Genomic DNA, 22,734 nt, shown 5'->3' with positions numbered 1-22,734 from the left:
GAGTCTGAAAAAGGCCAAAAGAAACTGCTCTGGAGTTCTAGGCAGAGGGTGTGCCAAACTTTTCGCAAAACCGCAGAATACTTTTTAAGGTACGGGCGGTCGATCTTCCTGAATGTTGTATTCAGTGCATTGCGATTAGTAGGGTGGCCGACACGGCTTCCTAGGGATAAAGGTTGTATTCCTATAGGGGTCTCCCAATATATACGCGATGGTACGTGGGAGCACAATCCGTACTGGCGCTATCGTCCCTCAGGAGGAATCACCCACCTTCCACGAGATCGACAGTCACCAGGCTTAACGACGCCGGAACACGTCTCTAGCCTAGACCTCTATGTTGTGCGTTATGTTGCAAAGCGTTGTTAGGTTCATTCAGTTTATTTTAAGTTGATCTTTTTAGAAGTTTGCCTTTCTGGATCACCACGAGATGTATGGTACAATTCCTAAATGCAGTCTAAGATGATAAGCAAGCTTTATTATCTTTTCAACTTTGAAAATCCTAGCTACTAAGGGAAAAGAAAGACACCATCTTTTCTCAAAGAGCAATCAGCACACTCTAATGCACTCTTCCTAAATCAAGCATGCAAACTTATCAAAATGCAAATGCACAATGCAGGTGTTTGTTTTCTGCTTTCTTAGTATTGATGCCTACAAAGAAAGCTTTTTGTACAACTTTGAATTTGCTTTTAAATGACAAGTACAAACAAGTTTACTTTTTCGAAATCAACAAGGGTAGAAGAGATTACAACACTTTGCGACTTTCGAAATGAATACTTGTTTCGACATTTAAAAGAGACAAACTCAAACCAATAAGCAAAAGCAAACATATAATCAACTGTAAACAACCAATGAACTCTCTCCTAAGATCACAATCAACAGATTTGAATCAAGGGCTACAGGATGATTATTTCACTCATGCAAAGGAAAACTGTAAATGATGCCACAAACACATAAAACACTCAACGTATTTTTGTACAAAAGGAGGCGGAATTTAAGCAGAGAAAAGGAGTTATCAGACTGGTACCTATGCTGGTTAAAGGCTGCAAAAACCAGAGATCAAAACAGGGCAACAGAGAGCAGAGAACCCCAGATGCACAAGGCCAAACTGGTTCAGCGCAACCTCAACACTGTGGTTTTGACATTCAGCGCAGGTAGCCTTCACAGGACCTACGTTGAAATGCAGAATGCCTTCACAGCAGTTGCGCTGAAGGAGAAACTCTCGTTTCTCACTGGGTTCTGGGTCACAGATTGCTCAATAATCAACGGTTTCAGGCCAAATCAGAAACACAAGCAAGGTACAATCAAAGGGATGCTTTGAGGGGGTACTAAGATCTATCACAAAGGATCATCAAATCATTTGTGAGTCCATTGTTCAGATCATAGACAAAATCCAGTGAAGGATCAAGGCAGCAACTGTCTAGTTTGCAACTGAGAATAGCAGAAGCAGTTCGATCGTTGCTGCTGAGTCTATGAAACAAACAATGATAGAAACACAAATAAAATGACTAAAAAAAATCTCCCCAGCAGAGTCGCCAATTTTTTGTGGGGAAAAATGCCTATGCAGGACGATCCTATCCACCTAAGGTGTGACAGTGCCTTAGCAACAAACAGAGATAGCTATTCTAGTATTCTTCCTTTATGAATTAAGCATGAAGAGAGATGGATGGACTAACCGGTGTCTTCCGTTTGTCCCTCGATCCAGATCCTCTTCTCTTTGGGTGTTCACAGCTACTTGCCTCCTCGCTCGCCCAGCTTCAACAGATTCCTGCAAGATCACAAGAGAACAGCTACTTGCGACAAGAGAACAGCTACTTGCGACAAGAGAAGAACACAACACAAAGACATATATTCACATTCATAATTGATTCAGGATTAGAAATAAATCAAATACACTAATGATATCATACATCAAAGATACATCAGTATATAGGAGAAAACCAAGATAGCTTTATTGATAAATAACAAGGTTCAGGAAGAGATACAACCCAGAGGGCTCCAATCCAGCATCTCCTTCCCAGCAGAATGGAATTCCTATCTTCACCTCCCTTCAAAGCATTAAGCACCCAATGATTCCAGTCTCAAACCAACAACAATTCTTTGCAATAACAAAATTCCAGCCTCTAGATCTCATGGAGGAGAGATCCATATATAGATGTTTTGGAGAGAGGATGAGTCAGCTTGAGATCTGACTAGTGTCCTCTCCCTCTGTCAGTTCTTGATTCCACTTGGAGGTTCTTGCTTCCACTTGGAGATTTGGAACCTCTTACTCATCACTAGTCGAATTCCCTGAGGCAAGTGTCATTTTGGAAGCTTCCTGGGTTTTGACACCTTGAGGAATGAGCCTGCCACATGTCCACTCTCGCTCAGCGCAGGTAGCCAGTGTTGGCTTTGACATTCAGCGCAGGTAGCCAGTGTTGCAATTGACATTCAACGTAGATGGTCAGTGGAGCCATTGACATGATCCTGAATTGACTTGTTTTTGAGTAGTTTCTGGTGGAGAACTTCTGTGAATTGCTATGGTTTGTTAGCCTTGTTCCTCTAGGGGTAGGAACAACATGTTTAGGGACTTTGGATCCCTTATATTATGGACATTTCATGCTCAATGCTGTAAGGCACAGAAATGTCTATAACATATATGTCCAACTAAGTTTTCTCCAACTTCTTCTATCTTGCTCAATGATTCTCTGGTATAAGATTGAGTCATGCTGGAATCAAACTGCAAATTATTTAAGCAACTATTTATACTATTCAATGAAGACTATACAACATCTATTTGCTTCTTTACATCTTCTATTTTTGCTACATTCATTTCTAAGCCTTTGATAGCAGTATTGGTCCAGTTTAATTGTTCACTGGCTTTTTGGATTCTCCCATCAATGCCTAAGGCATTGTTATCTTTTTGGACCAGGGGAATGGCTTTAGCTGCATTTGTGCTTTCTCCTAAAATAATTCCTTTATAAGGAGAAAATGTAGTAGGAGTTTCTACCTTTGATCCATCAAGTGCAGTCCATCCATGTTTATCAATTGAAGTAGATCCAGTGAAAACATTTATAGGAGCAATTTTATCCTTCCATGAATAGAAAGATATCCAGGTGTTATTTGCTTCCATATAATGTTTCCGATTAGTTGCCAACTTTCTTTTTTGTTCAGGGGTGCATGCTTGGTCAAACTCTTCTGCCTAAGGATTTGTATAGAAATCCCAATTCAGCATATCTTTCATCCATTTGGCACTAATTTCTGACTTCAAGCATCCATCCATAAGTGCAAAGAACTTATGAATTTCCATAATTGCTGGCTTTTTACAATCAGAAGGAATTTGTTTAAATATGCATTCTGGAATTAGCTGTGATTGCTCAAGTTTTCCTAGTCCATATCTTGGTTTTCATGGTCTCATCAAGCAAGTCATCTCAGTGAGGCTAGGATCTTCCTCTTCAACTGTTATCATGAGGACATGGTCTGAATCTACCTCTGGCTCATGTGGGAAGGGAATATCAGAACATTTAGGATTCGAACATGAATTGATAGAAGTAGAAGGTGGAGCAATACCAGTTCTTGGATTATGATGCAGATGAACCTTCTGTTCAGCTAATGTAAGCAGATTTATGGTTTCTTCACAGTCTTGACATTTTACTTCTAAGGAAGAAAAATTTACAAGCTGAGATAATTCATACAACTGGTTATGTCTACAGAAAGACGAGGATGAGCAGGCGTATCCACATTGGAAGGATCTCTATAGTATTTGGAAGATTTACAAGCAGCATCAATTCTTCGACGATCAATGGTTGATCTTCGGGGAAAAGAAATGATTGCACTAGAAGCATTTTCAGAAATATTTGCAGAGGTGATATTTCTCGGTACATGAGGTCTAGAATGGTTTACAACCCAATGTTCTGGAAACTGCGAGTCTTCCCATTTAATTAACATATTTTCAACCTTTTGATTTTTGGGATCTGTTTTGACGACAACATTGGACTTGGAGTCTCTACTGGGTGTATGACGGATAGCAGGCCACAGAGTATTTGTATGTCTAAAACAAGCTTTAGTCTGTATGGCTATATTATTCCTCTTTTTCTTCATATCAAATCCCATCGTTTGGATCTGCAGCTGCAGGATCTCTTCAATGGTTTCATCATAGACATACACAGAGAAATTTGGGAAGTAGTCGAAATAGACTGGACCATCAGACAAAGGGGCCACAATACCTCCAATAATGGAATCTGTATACTTATTGTGCGTCATGTCTCTTACAGTAGCAAGCACAAAAGTGTGTAATCCTTTATGGATTAAAGGATTGATTCCAACCCGAATACATCCTAGGTGCAAATAATTTGTTTTTAGCTTCTTTGCTTCTGCTTGCAAGGCTTTAGGATTGAGCAGAGATATAGTCTGGATACTATCGGAGTTTTCTTGAACTTGACTGACAGATTCTTTAATACTTATCCTAGAAGCAGCAATTAAATGGAAAGGAGCTAAGTCACTGTAAACTTCTGAGGGGCTTATTGCGGGCAATTCCCATTGGGTAGAGGGCTAAGTTTCTTCATATGTAAGTTCAACAAAGTTAAGAGTTCTACTTGAACTACTAGCAAACATATCCCTAAGGAGATTTTCCTCAGCTTGAGAATCTCTCTCTTCAAGTTCTCAGAAAGAAACAGACTTCCTGAACGATTCCATTTCTGAATAAGAGTACTTTAGTTTTTAGAGTACCAACCTCAAGAACCAGACGTTACTGGTATCAACCTCAAGGGATAAGGTCAGATCTACGGGAGAAAATAGAAGCCACCGTTTTTCAAAATTTTTCTCTATCTATCCTATATTACCTCATGGTAACGTCACCCTCTCTTAAAATCTGAAGACAGCTGGCCCTTTTGATTGCTACCCTCCCTTTGGAAAGGGAGCCTCTTTATTCTCAAGGCTTCTTTTTGTCAGTCCTTTTGTCAGAAAAGCCTCGATCTTTCTCCTTTGAACTTATTTTCTCTAGGTAATATATACAGAGGGTGTTAGATCACATATTCTGCCGATCTTTGCTTCCTGAACCGACATATCTACTTTTGGATTTCCTAGTACTCCTGTTTTAAGATAGAAGGTGGACTTTATTAAGTATTGACTTAGCGTTTGACTCATCTGCCACGGAGGCCATGGTCCACGCAGCCATCCAGGCCGAAATCTGCCAAGGTGCCGCCATGCTGTCAAATGAATGGCAATCCACATTGGATGATCTGTTTGTCTGACCCTTGTTTCCTTATGATGACATGGATGGAAATGGTTGGTCAAAGGCAAGACCAATCTGCGAAGGCAGCCAAACCGATGTACATCAAAAGGAAAATGTTCATTGTGAGCCTATGATCTGTTCTAAAAAGAATCTAGAGCCTGTAAAAACTATTCCACCGCCTGCGACGATCAAGCTAGAAAGTACTTACCTGTCGGACCGCATAGAAAGCCTCTAGGAATATGCTCTGGTTGGCCGATGGCACTTTCCAGAGATGGATGACACCAAGATGAGAAATTGGCTCGAACTGCAATGGAAACCTCTGATCGGCTATACTCCCATTGTGGTTAGACTGCTGAAAGAATGGTATTGCTTTCATTTTCTGAGTGCTAGCGACCTGGAAGCCATCCAGAATCGCCCATGGGTTTATGGAAGGAGTTTTCTTGCGTTACATAAGTGGTATATTGGTTATAACCCGTTGAAGAATACTCCTACCAATAACTTGATTTGGGTCAAGCTCCCCGGACTTCCCCTCGAGTTTTGGTCAAAGGAAACCTTAACAGAGATAGGAAATGCCATAGGAAGATGTGTATATGTTGATCCTAGATGCCTGGGGGAAAAAGACAAATGTGTAGCCTGGATTCTCATAGAAAAGGCTTATAGAGCAGGGTTCCCCACCCACATTGAGATTTTCTGGAGGGATTTAAAAATAAATCAGAGGTTGGATTTTTGGGGAGTACCCTTCAGATGCTCAGCATGCCATCGGACGGGACACCTAATAAAAAATTTCCCTCGTTGGCAAACATATATAGGATGAAGTCTCCATCCCCGGGAATGGAGAAGTTAACACCTACAAAAAGCCTATCTCCATCAAAGTTCGGTGAGAAGAAAAGGGTTATTGATCTTGAAGTTTTTCCTCACCAAAATCCTCCTTCTTTTAAGAATTCAAATCCTTTGGATATTGTTTCTCCATCAATGCCTCCCCTCGAACTTTCTTCTGATCATGAAATCCCCCTCCCTCCTCCGGTCCCTCAGTTTTTTAAAGATTCTAATATGGAGACCCATATTACCTTTATCCCATCCTCTTCTCCGTCTCCAAAAAAGAAAAGGACTCCATCTAGAAAAGGAAAAGAACCTATGGTTACGGCTACTCCTTTAAATTCCCCAGTCTCTTCCCCCACAAACTCGATTGGTAGCGACTTGGACTATCTTCTAAACAAGAAATCACTTGAACTTAGACCCCTCACTATTCATAAACCGAGGAAACAATCCTCTCCTCAAATAAGCCCTAATTCTGCAAAGAACATTACGGTGAGAAGAAAAAATAATAGGGGAAGTAGACATTTCAGGGGAAGGGTCGATGGTGCAGGCAGAGGAGTACGTAATCTTTCTCTCATAGATGTTCCTATCATTGATATGACAGAAGAAAGGCCTCTTAGAGAAAGCATGGCCGAAAAGATTCGCCAATCACCTTCATCATATCTATGAATGTAAGAGGTCTCGGGGCAAACCTAGAATTTTTGGCCCTAAAGAATTTTTTCTATTCAGTACGACCTAAAATCATATTAATCCAAGAAACCATGCATAACATTCCTGTATATATTTCCTACTTTAGGAAAATGTGTCCCACATGGCATATAATTGCTTTGGAAGCAAATGGCCTTTCTGGGGGCCTGGCAGTTTTATGGGATCCTGATTGGATCAGAGCAAAGGCATACAGGTGCTTGGCGGGTATTCTCATCTCGGCACAAATCAGGGGGAAAGACTGTCTGATCAACATACTGAATATTTACGCTCCTTACAAAAACAGATTTCCATTCTGGGAGAAATTATTTGCTTCAGAAATACTTGACATCGAATTTTTGATGATTGCAGGAGACCTAAATATCACTTTAAACTCAGATGAAACATGGGGCAACAGCAGGAAAAAGGATCCCCTTGCAGATCACATCAAATATGAGCTTCTAAACAGGAATCTTGTTGATATAAACCCTCCCAAAATGCTTTCGACTTGGGAAAATGGAAGGATCGAAGAGGCTTATATAGCCAAAAGACTTGATAGATTTATCCTTCATGTTAGTATAATTGATACACTGGGCATGCCTTTCTCAACAATTGGGAATGTGTTCATATTAGATCATAGACCAATACTCCTAAGTTGGAGAGATAAGGGTTTTATAAAAGACTATTCATTCAAATTTAAAAGGTCATATTTGGAGGAACCAGAGTTTAATGATGTTATAATAAGAACTTGGAAAGAGCTGTCAACAACAGAGAATATGCCCCCTTTATTGACCTTTAGAGGCAAGCTTGCCTCCATTAGAAAGGTGGTAAAGGAATGGCAATTTAAGAAAAGGAAAATGAATAGAACAGCCCTCTAGGAAATACAAATGGAATTGGACAGCACCTCTGGAGTCCTAGCTGCTCATCTACTCACTTTCAATATGAGATTCCGTATAAAGGAGCTTCAAAAGAAAAATTAAAAATTATGGAGCAGGAGGAAGCTTTTTGGAGATTAAAGAGTAGGGCGATCTAGCTTAAGCAGGGAGATAAAAACAAAAAATTCTTCCACAAGTTTGCAAGCTCTAGACACGAAAAAACTCTATATGGAAAATAAGTGATGGAAAAGGGGGTTTCCTATACTCTCAATAGGACATCTCAAACAAGGTTGTGAGATATTTTGAAAATCAGTACAAGAGAGCTGGGGATTGCAAAATTCAGGACATTCTATGGGGCATTGATTTATTCCCTCAAATGTTTGATGATGACCTAAATGAACGCCTTTTCTAGCCAGTAACTGAGGAAGAGCTGTTAGAAACAATGAAATATTTCAAGAGGGATAAGTGTCCAGGCCCAGATGGCTGGACGATTGAATTCTTCATCCACTTTTTTGATCTTATCAAAACTGATTTGTTAAGGATGGTAGAAGGATCCAGATTTTCAGGTAGCACACATCAAATAACTTCCTCAACTCATATAACACTCATTCCAAAAAAGGGGGAAGCAGAATCCTTCCAAGATTTTAGACCGATATCCCTTTGTAACATTTCTTTCAAAATCATCTCGAAAATTATTGCGGAAAGAATTAAAGAAACTCTATCAAGGTTCTTAACAAAGGATCAACACGGGTTTTTAAAGGGAAGAAATATACTGGATGCAGTTGCAAATACACAAGAAAGTCTGTTTGCTATGCATACCAAAAAAAGCGAAGTTGTTATTTTTAAAATTGACCTCTGTAAGGCATATGACTGCCTGGATTGGGGTTTCATTAGGTGCTGACTTGCAAAGATTGGATTGAGAGCCAATATGATAAACTGGATCATGGCATGTGTTGAGAAGGTGAACTATGCTATCATTATAAATGGGATTCCATCTTCTTACTTTCTTGCTACCAGAGGTCTTCGCCAAGGCTGCCCCCTGTCGCCTCTCTTGTTTATCTTGGCAATGAATTCGTTAAGCCTCCACATCAATAAGGCAGTCAGTGAAAACAGGTGTCGCCCATTGAAAATATGCAGAAACAACTACATCTCACATAACTTATTTGTTGATGATATTCTTATTTTTGGAATGCTGTGCAGACTCACCTGGTTATGCTTATATGACATCCTAAAAAACTTTCAAAAGGCCACAGGACTGCAAATAAACAAATCAAAGTCAGTGATCTTCCATAATGATGTCAATTTGGAAATAGTAGAATGGTTATCCTCACTGTTTGGGATAGAGGCGCAGTCCATCAAGCATGGAATAAAATGTATAGGCTTCCAGCTAAAAGCGAAGGGATATTCCAAAATGGACTAGCAATGGATTCTAGATAGATACTATAAAATATATCAGTATGGGAATACAAGTGCCTATCATTGGTAGGAAGAGCGATCTTGGCTCAATCAGTTCTAACTCAACTTGTAGTATACTGGGCTCATTTATTCTTTCTTCCTGCAAGTATCATTCAAAAAATGAATAAGTTAACTGCGAATTTTATATGGGGCGGCCAATCAGAAAAAAGAAAATTTCATCTGTCTAAATTATCTGATATCTCTTTGCCAAAGAACCTTGGTGGGTGGGGCCTGCTGGACTTGAGGACTTTCGGAAAGGCACTTTTATGTAAGTCATTGTGGAGAGGGATTTATGGAGAGGGGCCATGGAGCAACACAATTCAAAAGAAATATATGGGCAGTAAGGATATCTCACACTGGTACAGGTTGGGAAGGATTGGTTCCTCATATGGGTCAGCGATATGGTTGAGATTCTGCAAGATAGAAGGTTATTTCTTGAAGAATTTAGCATGGTGCTTCCAATCTGGTAGCAAGATCATCATCAGAATAGATCATTTTCTGAGCGGTCTGGAGGAAATCATTGTGCCTGAAGCACTGATAAAATTTTTCCATAGGAAAGGTTATTTCTATTGGGACAAACTGATTTCAGATTGGCAGGGCCCGATCCCTCTATGGAAAGAGGCAGACAATATGGAAATGCCAGATACTCTATCCCGAATGTGGAGAAACATCAGAGACTGCCTAAGGAACTGCGACATATTCTGCTCTTCGGATTCTGATTTTCTTATCTGGAAGGATTCTAAAGGTATAAACCTGGTTCGTGTAAAGGACATTTATCAAAATATGATTGGTCTAAAGGGTGCTCTTCCCAGTCTTATATTTCCTACAGTTTTTTAGAAGTTTGATGTCCTCCCAAAATGATTTATTTTTCATGGTTGACTTTTCACAACAAAAATTTATCATGGGAAAATTTGAAAAAGAGGAGATGGCATGGACCAAGTATCTGTTTAATATGCAAATCTACGGAGGAAAGTAACTATCACATGTTTTAAACTGCTAGAGAACTCAACAATTATGGCAATCTCTGGAAAATACTTATGGATTTCCACATATTTCTCATGCTTCCACAAAAGAAGCGTTTCTCTGGTGGAGCGGGCAGAAGGAATCCTGGAGGCTGATAGTTATTATCACTATCTGGAGCATCTGGAGATGGAGAAACAATTTTATCTTCAATGACAGGAAAGAGCCTTTCATGGAAATTTTACCTAATATCATATATCTCTATGACTCCTTACCGGAAAAGACTCACAAGCAAAAAAAGGATGATCTTAAAGAGCATGCTCAGGCTCACACAATGCTTCCAAGAGCGTATTTCAATGGAGTTGTGCAGAATGGTTACTGTGGTTGCGGAGTGTAGATCTTAGTAAATGAAAATGTACAATATCTCATCAACTGGAATGGGGGAATGGGTTCCAATAGCAAAGCTGAGGCGATGGCTCTTGCAGGCTTCCTAAATTTTTGTTCTTTCCTCACATACAGGCAGTCTCAATTTTTGGAGATTCCAAAGTTATGGTGGATTATGTGTCAGGAAAAAATAATCTCTGCAAGCCTCACCTTGTAGGTTGGATGGACAGAATCAGGTTTTTTTGGAGAAGGATGGAAGGATGCACCATTCACCATATCAACAGGGCACAAAACCAACAAGTAGATACTTTATCAAAGGAGGGTCTTCTATCAGAACCAGGTTTTTGGTATATGAAGGTAAAGTCTGAAGGGGATTTTTTCTCTATCCAAGAATTTTCCCTTCCAGATTCTTAACTTCAAAATTTTGTTGAACCTCATGTATGCATTGTCTTTTTGTTCCTTTCTTTGTCCCCTTGCCTTCCGAATTTGGTTTATGTATGGTTGAAATATAAAGTGAATCTCCTATTTAGTGCTTCTTCCGCTTTGAAAATCTAATTTCTTCTATTTCCTCTCTATGAGAAATGTAAAATTTTGCATCTTGCTAGCAGCTCTTTGGACTGTCTTTTTTTTCCTGAAATCTTATCTTCCTGCTGGGATTATGTTTCCCATCTCATCTAGATACTTTCTGGCTGAGATCTATATTTTGGCCATATAAAGAACTACATGTCAATGTACTGATCTGTGTCATTATATATCTTATATAATACAATTATGCTTTTTCGACCTGAAAACATACACATCAAGGCTGTAATAATCCAAACAGACTATATTACACACAAAGCATTCCATGTGTAAATCAATCTGTATACTTCCAAAATGACAGATTTATAATATGTATTGTACTAGTTTTGTAATACAAAGTTTATGGCTGTGAATAGCCGAGTCTAGATGCTTCCTGTGATTTATGAACAAACGTTGATGACACAACTCAATACATAATGGAAAAAAATACAAAATAAAATTAGTTATAACAATAATAAAATCTCAAAAATCTAGATATGAAAAATAAGTATAAAATAATCTCCATATAAACAAAAATTTATCTTCCAAATATTAAATAAATTTATAGAGGAATAAAACTAAAGCTATCGGTAAACTTTAAAACCACTTTAAGACCATTTAACAATATGATAAATTTATTTAACAACAAGGGCAGCTGCGAGGCAGCGAGTCCCTGCATGAAGTTAAGAACAGGGAGCTGGGCAGATAACGCAGTGGAGTGTCGAATGAATTAGCATGAAGTTAAGAACAGGGAGCTGGGCAGATAACGCAGTGGAGTGTGATGCAAGTGTAAGGCTGAAGTACCAGTTTCGGTAGACTGCGTCAACTTCTTCTGAAACTCAGGCAACAGGCAATGATAAATGCCAAAATAGTAAACTACTAAATCTCAACGAACAGATGCAAGTGTAAGGCTGAAGTACCAGTTTCGGTAGACTGTGTCAACTTCTTCTGAAACTCAGACAACAGGCAATGATAAATGCCAAAATAGTAAACAAGAAAATAAACCAACTACTAGGATCAATAAAGAATACCATTCATAAGTGTCCATACTGCAGCTGCTTTTACGCCTGTATGGTTGATCTGGTTGTTTGGATGAGGCATATGATTTTATAAAAAAAATGCCATTTAAGAACAGGGAGCTGGGCAGATAACGCAGTGGAGTGTCGAATGAATTACTTAACTACTAAGTCTCAAGGAACAGATGCAAGTGTAAGGCTGAAGTACCAGTTTCGGTAGACTGTGTCAACTTCTTCTGAAACTCAGACAACAGGCAATGATAAATGCCAAAATAGTAAACTACTAAGTCTCAAGGAACAGATGCAAGTGTAAGGCTGAAGTACTAGTTTCGGTAGACTGTGTCAACTTCTTCTGAAACTCAGACAACAGGCAATGATAAATGCCAAAATAGTAAACAAGAAAATAAACCAACTACTAGGATCAATAAAGAATACCATTCATAAGTGTCCATACTGCAGCTGCTTTTACGCCTGTATGGTTGATCTGGTTGTTTGGATGAGGCATATGATTTTATAAAAAAAATTCCATTTAAACCTACCACCCGCCAGTGATACGGGACATACATTGATAGCAGTGGATAGTGGGGTCTAGAGAGCTGGGCAGATAACGCAGTGGAGCTTCTCCTACTTTTTTGTCGAATGAATTACTTAACTACTAAGTCTCAAGGAACAGATGCAAGTGTAAGGCTGAAGTACCAGTTCCGGTAGACTGTGTCAACTTCTTCTGAAACTCAGACAACAGGCAATGATAAATGTCAAAATAGTAGACAAGAAAGAGTGTAAGTTTCATTAACTATGGGCTGCAATATTACATGATATGTTACTGGAAAGGGCATAGCAATAGTCACATGAGCACTATATACCAAAGATCTGAACATTATTGAATAACTAACTTGCAGAGAATCGTCATCAATTCAAGACACAAGTAACATGAAAACCGTCGTGGAGCTTACATTTGACCTTGAAAATAAGTATTTCTTATGACAGACTCTAACATGTGAAGAATACAAGACAAGCACGAATGCTAACAATTAGGACATTAGACCGGCATCCGAGCAAAGACGATAGAAGCATAAAAAATGCGAGTTGCACCACCATGGCAGACCCAAATGCATATTTGAAGCATCCGTTGTACACCTGTAACAGAGAAGGAAGCGGGGAAATGAGACAATGCGTAAAATAATGCAAAAATAGGCTTGAGATTCAGAATTATTGTTTTCTTGGTTTCTTTTTTCTTTGTCTTTCGACTTTTACGATGTCAATAATCAGAAGAGCCATGAGAACAAGTGCTAAGAGAAACAATGTCGCGAGTTGAGTAAGTTGGCTTATGCTAATGGATTCCATGTTATGTGAAGCGGGGAGATGTATGTGAATATCCAGGTGCAGAAGAGGCCAATTTATAAAAAAGTTCAACGTGTTTGTAAGCTGGTTTGAAGTGTGAATGGAGCTAAAATACTTGACTAAAATACTTGAAGCTCGGATGGAGCAGGCAGTATTTAATGGTCGGCATAAAACGAAAAGCTTACATTATGTGAGCAATTGGTGCAATTAAGTGATTGATATGACATGGGGAGCAAATGGCATATGGAATGATGTATGTGGCGGCAGAAGTAAATGCGAAATTAGGTGATGTATCTGACATCGGGCAATCTTGGTGGTAGATTGGGTCGCGCTAGACAGGAGATTTATGTCAATATCTAGGTGCAGAAATAAGTACATATACGGATTGATTTGGAATGGAGCTAATGGGCATAAAACGAAAACCTTACGTTAAGTGAGCGATCGGTGCAATTAGGTGATCGATGTGACATGGGGAGCAAATGGCATATGGAATGATGGATGTGCAATTAGGTGATCGATGTGACATGGGGAGCAAATAGCATATGGAATGAGTAGTAAATGCGCAATCAGGTGGCTGTGGCTAGTAGTGATTTACGTATGAGAGTTAACACTCACCACTCTTTATCCCGAAACAATTGAACGGGCATGGCCTAGTAACGTCTTGAGCGGACTGGGGCTGCTAGGTTAACAACGTATCCATGCAAGTAGAGCAAGTAGAGTATGGCAAGTAGAGAGGTTGTAGTAGGTCCAGTTGGCTGATGGCAATGACTTCTATCCTTACCAATAGAATCATTAACTAAATAGATTCCCCTCAAGAACTCATTCGTTCTTACTAGTTCAAGGAAAAGGAATTGACTCAACTTATTTAGTTAAGGGGGGGCTACATTCTTGATTTCTCAAAGGGGAGGAACAAACAATTCGATATTCCTGTGAAGTCCTAAAAGGTATCTAAAAGCCTTATTTCTAAATGTACAATATATTTCAGTTTACTTACTGCATTTTGAGGTTGAACACTCTTGAAGATATGTAAATTTTTCACGATGAAAATTATAACATGTAATTTTTTTAATGGTTAATCAACAACAATTGAAAAACAAAGGCATGCAGTCAGTCCCTGGCAAGAAACAGAGCTTCAAAAGGAAAAAGTTGGATGTTACATGGCATATAATGCACTAAGGAAAATAAGGGGGAAGAGTATCACAACTAAAATCCCAAACGATCTTGTAAATGTACATGTATTACTTAAGCTGATGAGCCAGTGCAAAATAAGCTGGTGAGTCAAGTTCCATTGAGGCCTGGGTGCCTATGTGTACAAAATGTGTTAGGCTAATGGGACAGAGTATTTATTAATTTTAAAGGCCAAAGTCCCTATGTTATCAAGCCAGAGACAGCGTGGTAAAACACCAGTGAGCCTAACAAACAATATAAATGTACTAGAATTAACACAATAACACCATGGTGAGCCTAACAAACAATGTAAATGTACTGAGATTAACACCATGGCTGTAAAATGAGACAAAAAGAAGAGGGCTAAAAGTCCACAACTGGAAAAGCATCTTGAAAAATTATAATATACCATGAAAAATATAAAGCAAAGTGTACCATGCCTATAAAAAGTGGTTCTCCCATTCAGAGAGATATACCATGAAAAGTATAAAGCAAAGTGTACCATGACTATAGAAAGTGGTTCTTCCATTCAGAGAGATATGGATCGTTGGAAACAAGTGTCCTGTGAAGTCCTAAAAGGTATCTAAAAGCCCCTGAAGACAGTAGAAACTCTTAGAGCCACAGTACTTTGGACATCTCTGGCCTGCCGAGTTAGTCACCCTAAAACTAGTGGCACAGCCTGAAGAACTACAAATGCAAAAAAGAGGTAAACTATTAAGAAGAATGATAAAAAAATAATTACTATATTCCTTAACCAAGTGAAACGCCTGTAAATATAATTACTAAAAAGTATTTATTTCATTTACAGTACAGTGTCAACTGCAACGGCCTATCAGATTGTCTTCAAACTATTTCTTTCATCTATAGTACAGTGTCAACTACAACTGTTATAAGATTGTCTGCAAATTGACATATAATCCATTTTTAACACAAAAGCTTTGCTCCTAATGGTCACAGACAATAATTTCAAGTTGCTCCTAACAGTAAGAGACAATAATCTCAATACAATAGCTACACAGAACATAAAACCTACCACTCATCATAGGCCTATATCTCTTAGCTAAAAGTGGTTTTGTTTTATTTGCATTTTTTAAACGATTCTTTGGAAGCCAATTCATTTTTATAGCATATGAGTCATACCCTGGGATATTATGAATGAGGATTTATAGTTTTAGGGACTTTTGAAACAGGCCCTGGTGATTCAGGAGAATATTGGTGGTACTAGATTTGTAATTAGTGGTAAATATGTGACCCATTCATAGCCATTGTGGATTTGTTAATAGTGGTGAAATTTTTGTATACATTTGAATTATGCACTCAATAGTTTCAGCAAATTCATTACTAAGAATTAATCTTGTTTTACAGATTTAAGGCTTTCATGCCAGCTAAATAAAATTGGTATGTATCTATAAACATTTACTTCAAATGAAGATATGTGAACTTCTTCGTAAGGTCCAAGACATAAAAGCTAAGCTGAAAATATGCAAACAATGTAACAACATAAAGAACACCTGAAATAAGAAGCCGATGCAAGGTAACAACGAAGTCATTTCCAACCTTATTATATAAGAACAAAAGTAACAGTAGCAATCAAATTACTAAATTAGCATCTCCAACTTTGCAATAACAGTGATTATGGAATATATGTATCAAAACTAAATCTCAACAAAGTAGCCTATGCAATGCAGTGTTTTGTCAATTGAATTAAAAAGTACTTTCAAATCCCTGTCAACTTCCAAATGCCAGATGGTCTTGTGAAACTTAAGTTGGATGGATACTGACCTGTTCAGAACACCACCTAAAGCAGCAGGGATGAGCACGTCACAGTCTTCAAGCAAGAGAGTTTTGGGATCAATTGAATCTGCTGCTTCAAATTCTTTAACAACACCATTAGTCTTTGTGTGCTTCATTAAAGCTGGAATGTCAAGGCCATTGCTATTCTTTATAGCTCCTGAAATGTCACTAACTGCTACAATCTTTCCACCCTTTTCATGGATAAGTTCAGCTGCCCAGGAACCGACATTTCCAAAACCCTGAAAAGGTCAGAGAGGTTTTGGTTCAAGAATGTATTTCAGTCTGTAATGGTTCATTGCCATATTTATGCAGCCAATTTCATTTCATTTAGTGTCCATAGATATCCTTTGAGTAAAGCAAAAGCATGGTAATGAGTTTCTTTGATGCAATTAGTGCAACTAGTAAATTCAAAGAAAGGCAAGCAAGATGGTGTTTTTTTTATGCGGCTAGACTTACATTCACAGTAAAGGCTGAAGAGAAAAACAATCTACCTGGATTACAAAACGTTGACCTGAGATGATTTTACCATACTCAGCTAATAAAGCTTCTGTTGCAAACATAACACCTCTACCAGTTGCAGCATCCCTGCCAAGGGATCCACCTAGATCCTATCCATCACAAAAGAATCTTTCTAACATCAAAAAGCTATGTAAATTATACACTCAAGAGGTTGGTGAGGTCTTTTGGAATAAAGATTTATATACTTACAACAGGTTTTCCAGTAACAATTGCAGGTGAGTATCTGTGGAATTTTGAATACTCGTCTAATATCCAGCCCATTGTCTGTTCACATCAACCATGTAAGCATAGTGGATATTGAAGAAATATGTATTAAATCTCGGAGCTAATAAATCTAACTCTTTGAATAGGAATCATGGAAAAGACCTGTGAATTAGTTCCCATGTCAGGTGTTGGAACATCTATGTGGACTCCAATCAAATCATGGATCTTCTGAGTAAAGACACGAGTAAGCCTTTCTAACTCACTGAAACATAAACTTCGTGGGTCGCAACCAATACCACCCTTTGCTCCCCCATATGGTATGTTAGCTACAGCAGTCTTCCATGTCATTAGTTGTGCTAAGGCATTTACCTCATCTGGGTCAACCTGCATACCCCAGCGATAAATAGATTATTTATAGCATTCTCTGAAATGATTGTTGCAAACTGGATGAATTGCAAAAAGGGTTATGTTAATAGCTCAAAGTACTACTAACTTAAAAAGGAAGTAAGATTCATAATTTTCCTTGTGCTTTATACTTCCCATATTGCTCGATATTAAACAAGAAGAAAGCCATATTAGGTTTCCATTATAGCAATTTCAGTGCACACACAGCCATATATGTTTCCAAAACATCAAACTAGAGATAGATGTAACATCAAGTAACTCAACCATAGATGTAGTTGCCCGTGCATTGTCATGTTGCACCCTAAAGCCTACATATGAGGCTAAAGTTCCATCATCTTTAGGAATGGTGCACTCAACCTGAGGTCCAGTTTACAAATGAGAAAATCAGTCAAAATAATCCCTTTAAAAACCCTCAAAATGCCAAAAGCAAGAAAATGAGCTAAGATGAAACAACAAAAAATTCCTTGATAGGAGATGTAGAGTCCAGAATTTCAAGCAATAAAAAACAGAGACATGGAGAATGCAATTCACATAATACAAATCTCTTCAGTTAATGAAAGAAAGGACAGATTCTATGTGTTAACAAAAGAAGGGTGTAGCATCCCGGCAAGTATAGCTTATGATTGTACTTATCACACTGAGGGATCAGAAGTTCAATCGATGAGTTGCAACACTTACATGGACTATTGTATATGGACCTCAACCACAACAAATGTACCCACAATACAGAACTAAGATCTAAATTTCTATGGATAATTTGTTAAGACCACGCACTAATAGATAAGAAATTCAACTACAAAGTTGAAAAGTTCGTTCTGAAAGGGATATTTAGAGAAGATATGAACCAAAGGAAACACATTAAGCTTGAGCTCCTCAGCCAAACCATTTCAACTATTGTTTATGCTATGTTGCATCTACAACAACCATATATGTTTCCAAAACATCAAACTAGAGATAGATGTAACATCAAGTAACTCAACATAGATGTAGTTGCCTTAATAGGACATAAAAGATCTTGCATGCAGATATTTCCAATCGTTAGCAGTTACTACATATCAGCGATCATAAACTCACCTCTGGATGGTAGCGTATCCCTCCCTTCATGGGTCCCCGTGCATTGTCATGTTGCACCCTAAAGCCTACATATGAGGCTAAAGTTCCATCATATTTAGGAATGGTGCACTCAACCTGAGGTCCAGTTTACAAATGAGAAAATCAGTCAAAATAATCCCTTTAAAAACCCTCAAAATGCCAAAAGCAAGAAAATGAGCTAAGATGAAACAACAAAAAATTCCTTGATAGGAGATGTAGAGTCCAGAATTTCAAGCAATAAAAAACAGAGACATGGAGAATGCAATTCACATAATACAAATCTCTTCAGTTAATGAAAGAAAGGACAGATTCTATATGTTAACAAAAGAAGCGTGTAGCATCCCGGCAAGTATAGCTTATGATTGTACTTATCACACTGAGGGATCAGAAGTTCAATCAATGAGTTGCAACACTTACATGGACTACTGTATATGGACCTCAACCACAACAAATGTACCCACAATACAGAACTAAGATCTAAATTTCTATGGATAATTTGTTAAGACCACGCTATGAACCAAAGGAAACACATTAAGCTTGAGCTCCTCAGCCAAACCATTTCAACTATTGTTTATGCTATGTTGCATCTGCAACTGATACAGCAATCGGAGTCCTGTAACTACCAATTGGCAGTGGCACATATAGCCATGAACTACCAGGTCAAACCCACTCCTACAGAGCTAAAGAAGAAATATTTTATGCCCGATGAAGACCATGGATTTAGATGAATTGAAAATTCCCTTTATCTTATGAGAGACGAGTAAACCAAAGATATCAGACAGAGTCCAGGCCATAGAGTTAACCCGTGGTTTGAGCAGCATTCAAATTTCATGTATACCCTAAAATGCATCCATATTTCTACCCACAATACAGAACTAAGATCTAAATTTCTATGGATAATTTGTTAAGACCACACACTAATAGATAAGAAATTCAACTACAAAGTTGAAAAGTTCATTCTGAAAGGGATATTTAGAGAAGATATGAACCAAAGGAAACACATTAAGCTTGAGCTCCTCAGCCAAACCATTTCAACTATTGTTGATGCTATGTTGCATCTGCAACTGATACAACAATTGGAGTCCTGTAACTACCAATTGGCAGTGGCACATATAGCCATGAACTACCAGATCAAACCCACTCCTATAGAGCTAAAGAAGAAATATTTTATGCCCGATGAAGACCATGGATTTAGATGAATTGCAAATTCCCTTGATCTTATGAGAGACGAGTAAACCAAAGATATCAGACAGAGTCCAGGCCATAGAGTTAACCCGTGGTTTGAGCAGCATTCAAATTTCATGTATACCCTAAAATGCATCCATATTTCTTCACATGGTGGTTTTAAACACACTACATCTGAACAATGTTCTCAGCACTGTTAAAGGCTAGCAAACCCTCTTCCTGCTTTATGTTCACCCCAGAATTGGAAAATAACAGATCTCTATACCCCAATACTGTTGAACTACACAGAGCAACCCGTTTCCTCACCATTCATCCTACCACTACCCCAACATAAATTTGACTTGGGGTTTCTTCCATGACCTTTATGTTAAGCTAACCTAATTTAACTTGCATCAACGTTCAGGAAGGTTATATTAATCAAAATTGTGGACATCATCTTAGTATTGAAGATAGTGGCAATTTTTAGAATTGTTAGCACCTTACGTCAATCAATCACACAAAATGAATCTACCTTGGAATTACAGTGACAAAAATTCACCTCAAAATGATCAATGGTTACCATGCTACTTTCTGAAAATACAAGCAATGGGGGGTAATGACACTGCAGAGCATATGCTAGACCCAGAAAAAGACTCAACCCATGAATTTATGATGTTTGAGAACTTCAATTGTGAAAAACAGGCATAAGAAATATAGGCACAAACAGATTATATATTATCATACCAAGCAATTGAAACAAGAGGTTGAGAAAAGTACAGATCCAAAAGAGCATCTATGCTCAACCATTGTGATGTGAGCTGGTTGTTTGTCGTATTTTTCCTGGACTAAAAGAGTTGGACTAAGGGTGTTTTAGAATTTCACTTATGAGAATAAGACACAAGGCATATGTGAACAAACAAATAACAGATTATCATACCAAGCCATTGAAACAAGTGGTTGAAAAAGTAAAAAATCCAAAAGAACATCTATGCATAACAATATAAAGCTGCTTCAGCCATGTGATGTAAGTTTGTTGTCTTTTCCCTTTAGAAAGGTTGGACTATGTGCTAGGAATTCAATTATGAAAACAGCACAAGGCATATAGGCACAAGCAGATTACAAATTATCGTACTAATCAATTGAAAAAAGATCTTGGAAAAGTACGAATCCCACAGAGCATCTTCAACCATATGCCATATGCGTGGTTGCTTGAGCCCTGTGATGTGAACTTGTTATGAAATAAGGTACAAGGCACATGACCACAAACAGATTTTCTATTACCATACCAAGCAATTGAAGAGGTTGAAAAAGTACAAATCCAAAAGACCATTTATGTTCAACCATATGCTGGTTGAGCCCTATGACGTGAGCTGTTTGTTTGTGTCTCTGCCCTTAGATTGGGCAAGTTTTAGAACTTCACTGCTAAGCTTTAAATAGATATTTTTGAGCAGATTTTTATGTAATTTTTTACTCCATTAAATAGTTCTAATGTTTGTCAACATTGTAATCCTATTGCTAGTAATATGGGAACTTGGAAGGTCAATATGTGGAGAAAGTCCCCTGATATGGAGGCCATGTTTAGTAGATAGGGCCGAGAACGGTGTTTATAGGATTCTTGGCTAGAAGACAAAAAAATTTACAAATATCAAAAATACCCAATTGTGACTTTGCTTACATCCTAATATCTCCTACTGGGTCTCTCCAAGATGTAAACAAAAATATGTTATCCTATTAAGATCACCTCAATCTATGAAAGTGTTATCCAATACGATCAGACTTCAAGAGAAGTATTGTTCAATTTGCGTGGTGCTGGAACATGAATATTAATCAATCCCTACACGGTTTGATTGTGTTGGATTCCTGGCTTAGCATCTCATAACATAAATATTCGCAATTTGTTTAGGAAGCATAAGCATAGAGAAAGAAATTGTACCAGAGTCTCCAAAGACTTCTTGTATGTCTCTCCTGTGATGGATGCCACAACACTGATGTTACTTTTTGTCATGTAGAAATTCAGCAAACTATGGAACCTTCTCTTATTTAAGAATTCAAATAGCATTTTTCATGCTCACCTTCCAAATTAGGAAAACGGGTTTGCCTTCTCTGCCTACCAATTTCTGGAGTATTTTTCTTCTCAAACCCTGCATTCAAAATAGCCAACATACAAACCACCGAGTTTTCATCAAATTCTCCTAACAAATCCGTTTGTTGAACAACTATAACATATCAAACTTGTCTCGTTTTTAAAAATCACGGAGATAGATAGAGAGTGACAGGACCTTCAGCTGCTGTGCAATAAGAATCCCTGGATACAGCCTGCACTGCTCCAATCTGCCATTAAAGTCACTTTCAGCTCTCTGGTAAGAACAGAGCATATAGATACAGAGCTTTTAAAGAAGAAGTGCTGGCTTTAATTAGGACTCACCCCTGCAGCTTTCACGAAACTCTCAGTTACACGATTCAGCAGAGGATGACCTAAATCGAAAAGGCATTGCCCGTCAAATTTCTTCAGATCATTCAGAAGACAATATGTGAGCTGTTTGTATCAAGAAGACAAGAATTAATTGGCCGTCTATTAACCGTGTTATTTTTCAACCAAGTAATTTATTATATTTAAACATAAATTGAAGTTCATTAAAATTATTAGTAAAGTGAATATGCCGGTTAGAAGCATGCACAAAGAAACGTGGCAACATGTTAGCAACGTAAAGTGTCTTCTCGTACACAAGACTAACTAAACAGCAAGAACCAACTGCTGCAAGCTGTGCTTTTGTGGACCAAGCATTTTTCACAAGAGACATAAATCCCTCTTGAACTTACGATCTTAGCATCGTTGTTCCCTTTTCACTGTTGTGACTGTGATTACCTTCAGGCTCTGTCAACCTAGCCCAGAAAGATTCGTGTAGCAGCCACTGTCTTATCTCTCTAATGTCCCATCCTCTGATCTGTCTCATGTCCCAGCTCTGTGATCGTTCTGGGACCCGTTCTGTTCTCACTTTGCTAACATGGTAATGGTGAACAGTAGATTTTATGCCTCATATTATGAGAATTGTAATTTGATATTCAGTTTCTATTATACTAGGATTTACTC

The 22,734-nt window shown here is 38.2% G+C and overlaps 1 protein-coding gene across 1 annotated transcript; it reads right to left on the bottom strand.

The window, feature by feature from the left end:
* Window positions 1-15,881: 15,881 nt before the first annotated feature.
* LOC149150478 (glutamate dehydrogenase 1-like) lies at window positions 15,882-19,273 on the bottom strand. Its single transcript, XM_089442811.1, has 7 exons — window positions 19,193-19,273; window positions 18,462-18,575; window positions 17,145-17,366; window positions 16,968-17,042; window positions 16,751-16,867; window positions 16,181-16,498; window positions 15,882-16,022 (listed from the first exon to the last, which is right to left on the bottom strand). Exons 1-7 carry the CDS (start codon window positions 19,271-19,273, stop codon window positions 15,882-15,884), a joined length of 1,068 nt encoding a protein of 355 aa, XP_089298937.1.
* Between the last annotated feature and the right edge of the window lie 3,461 nt (window positions 19,274-22,734).

Source organism: Pinus tabuliformis, chromosome 9, assembly GCF_031772625.1.
Source record: "Pinus tabuliformis cultivar Carrire ecotype Pingquan chromosome 9, CPIR1, whole genome shotgun sequence".
NCBI classification, from domain to species: Eukaryota; Viridiplantae; Streptophyta; class Pinopsida; order Pinales; family Pinaceae; genus Pinus; species Pinus tabuliformis.
This window is presented reverse-complemented; position numbering and strand designations above follow the sequence as displayed.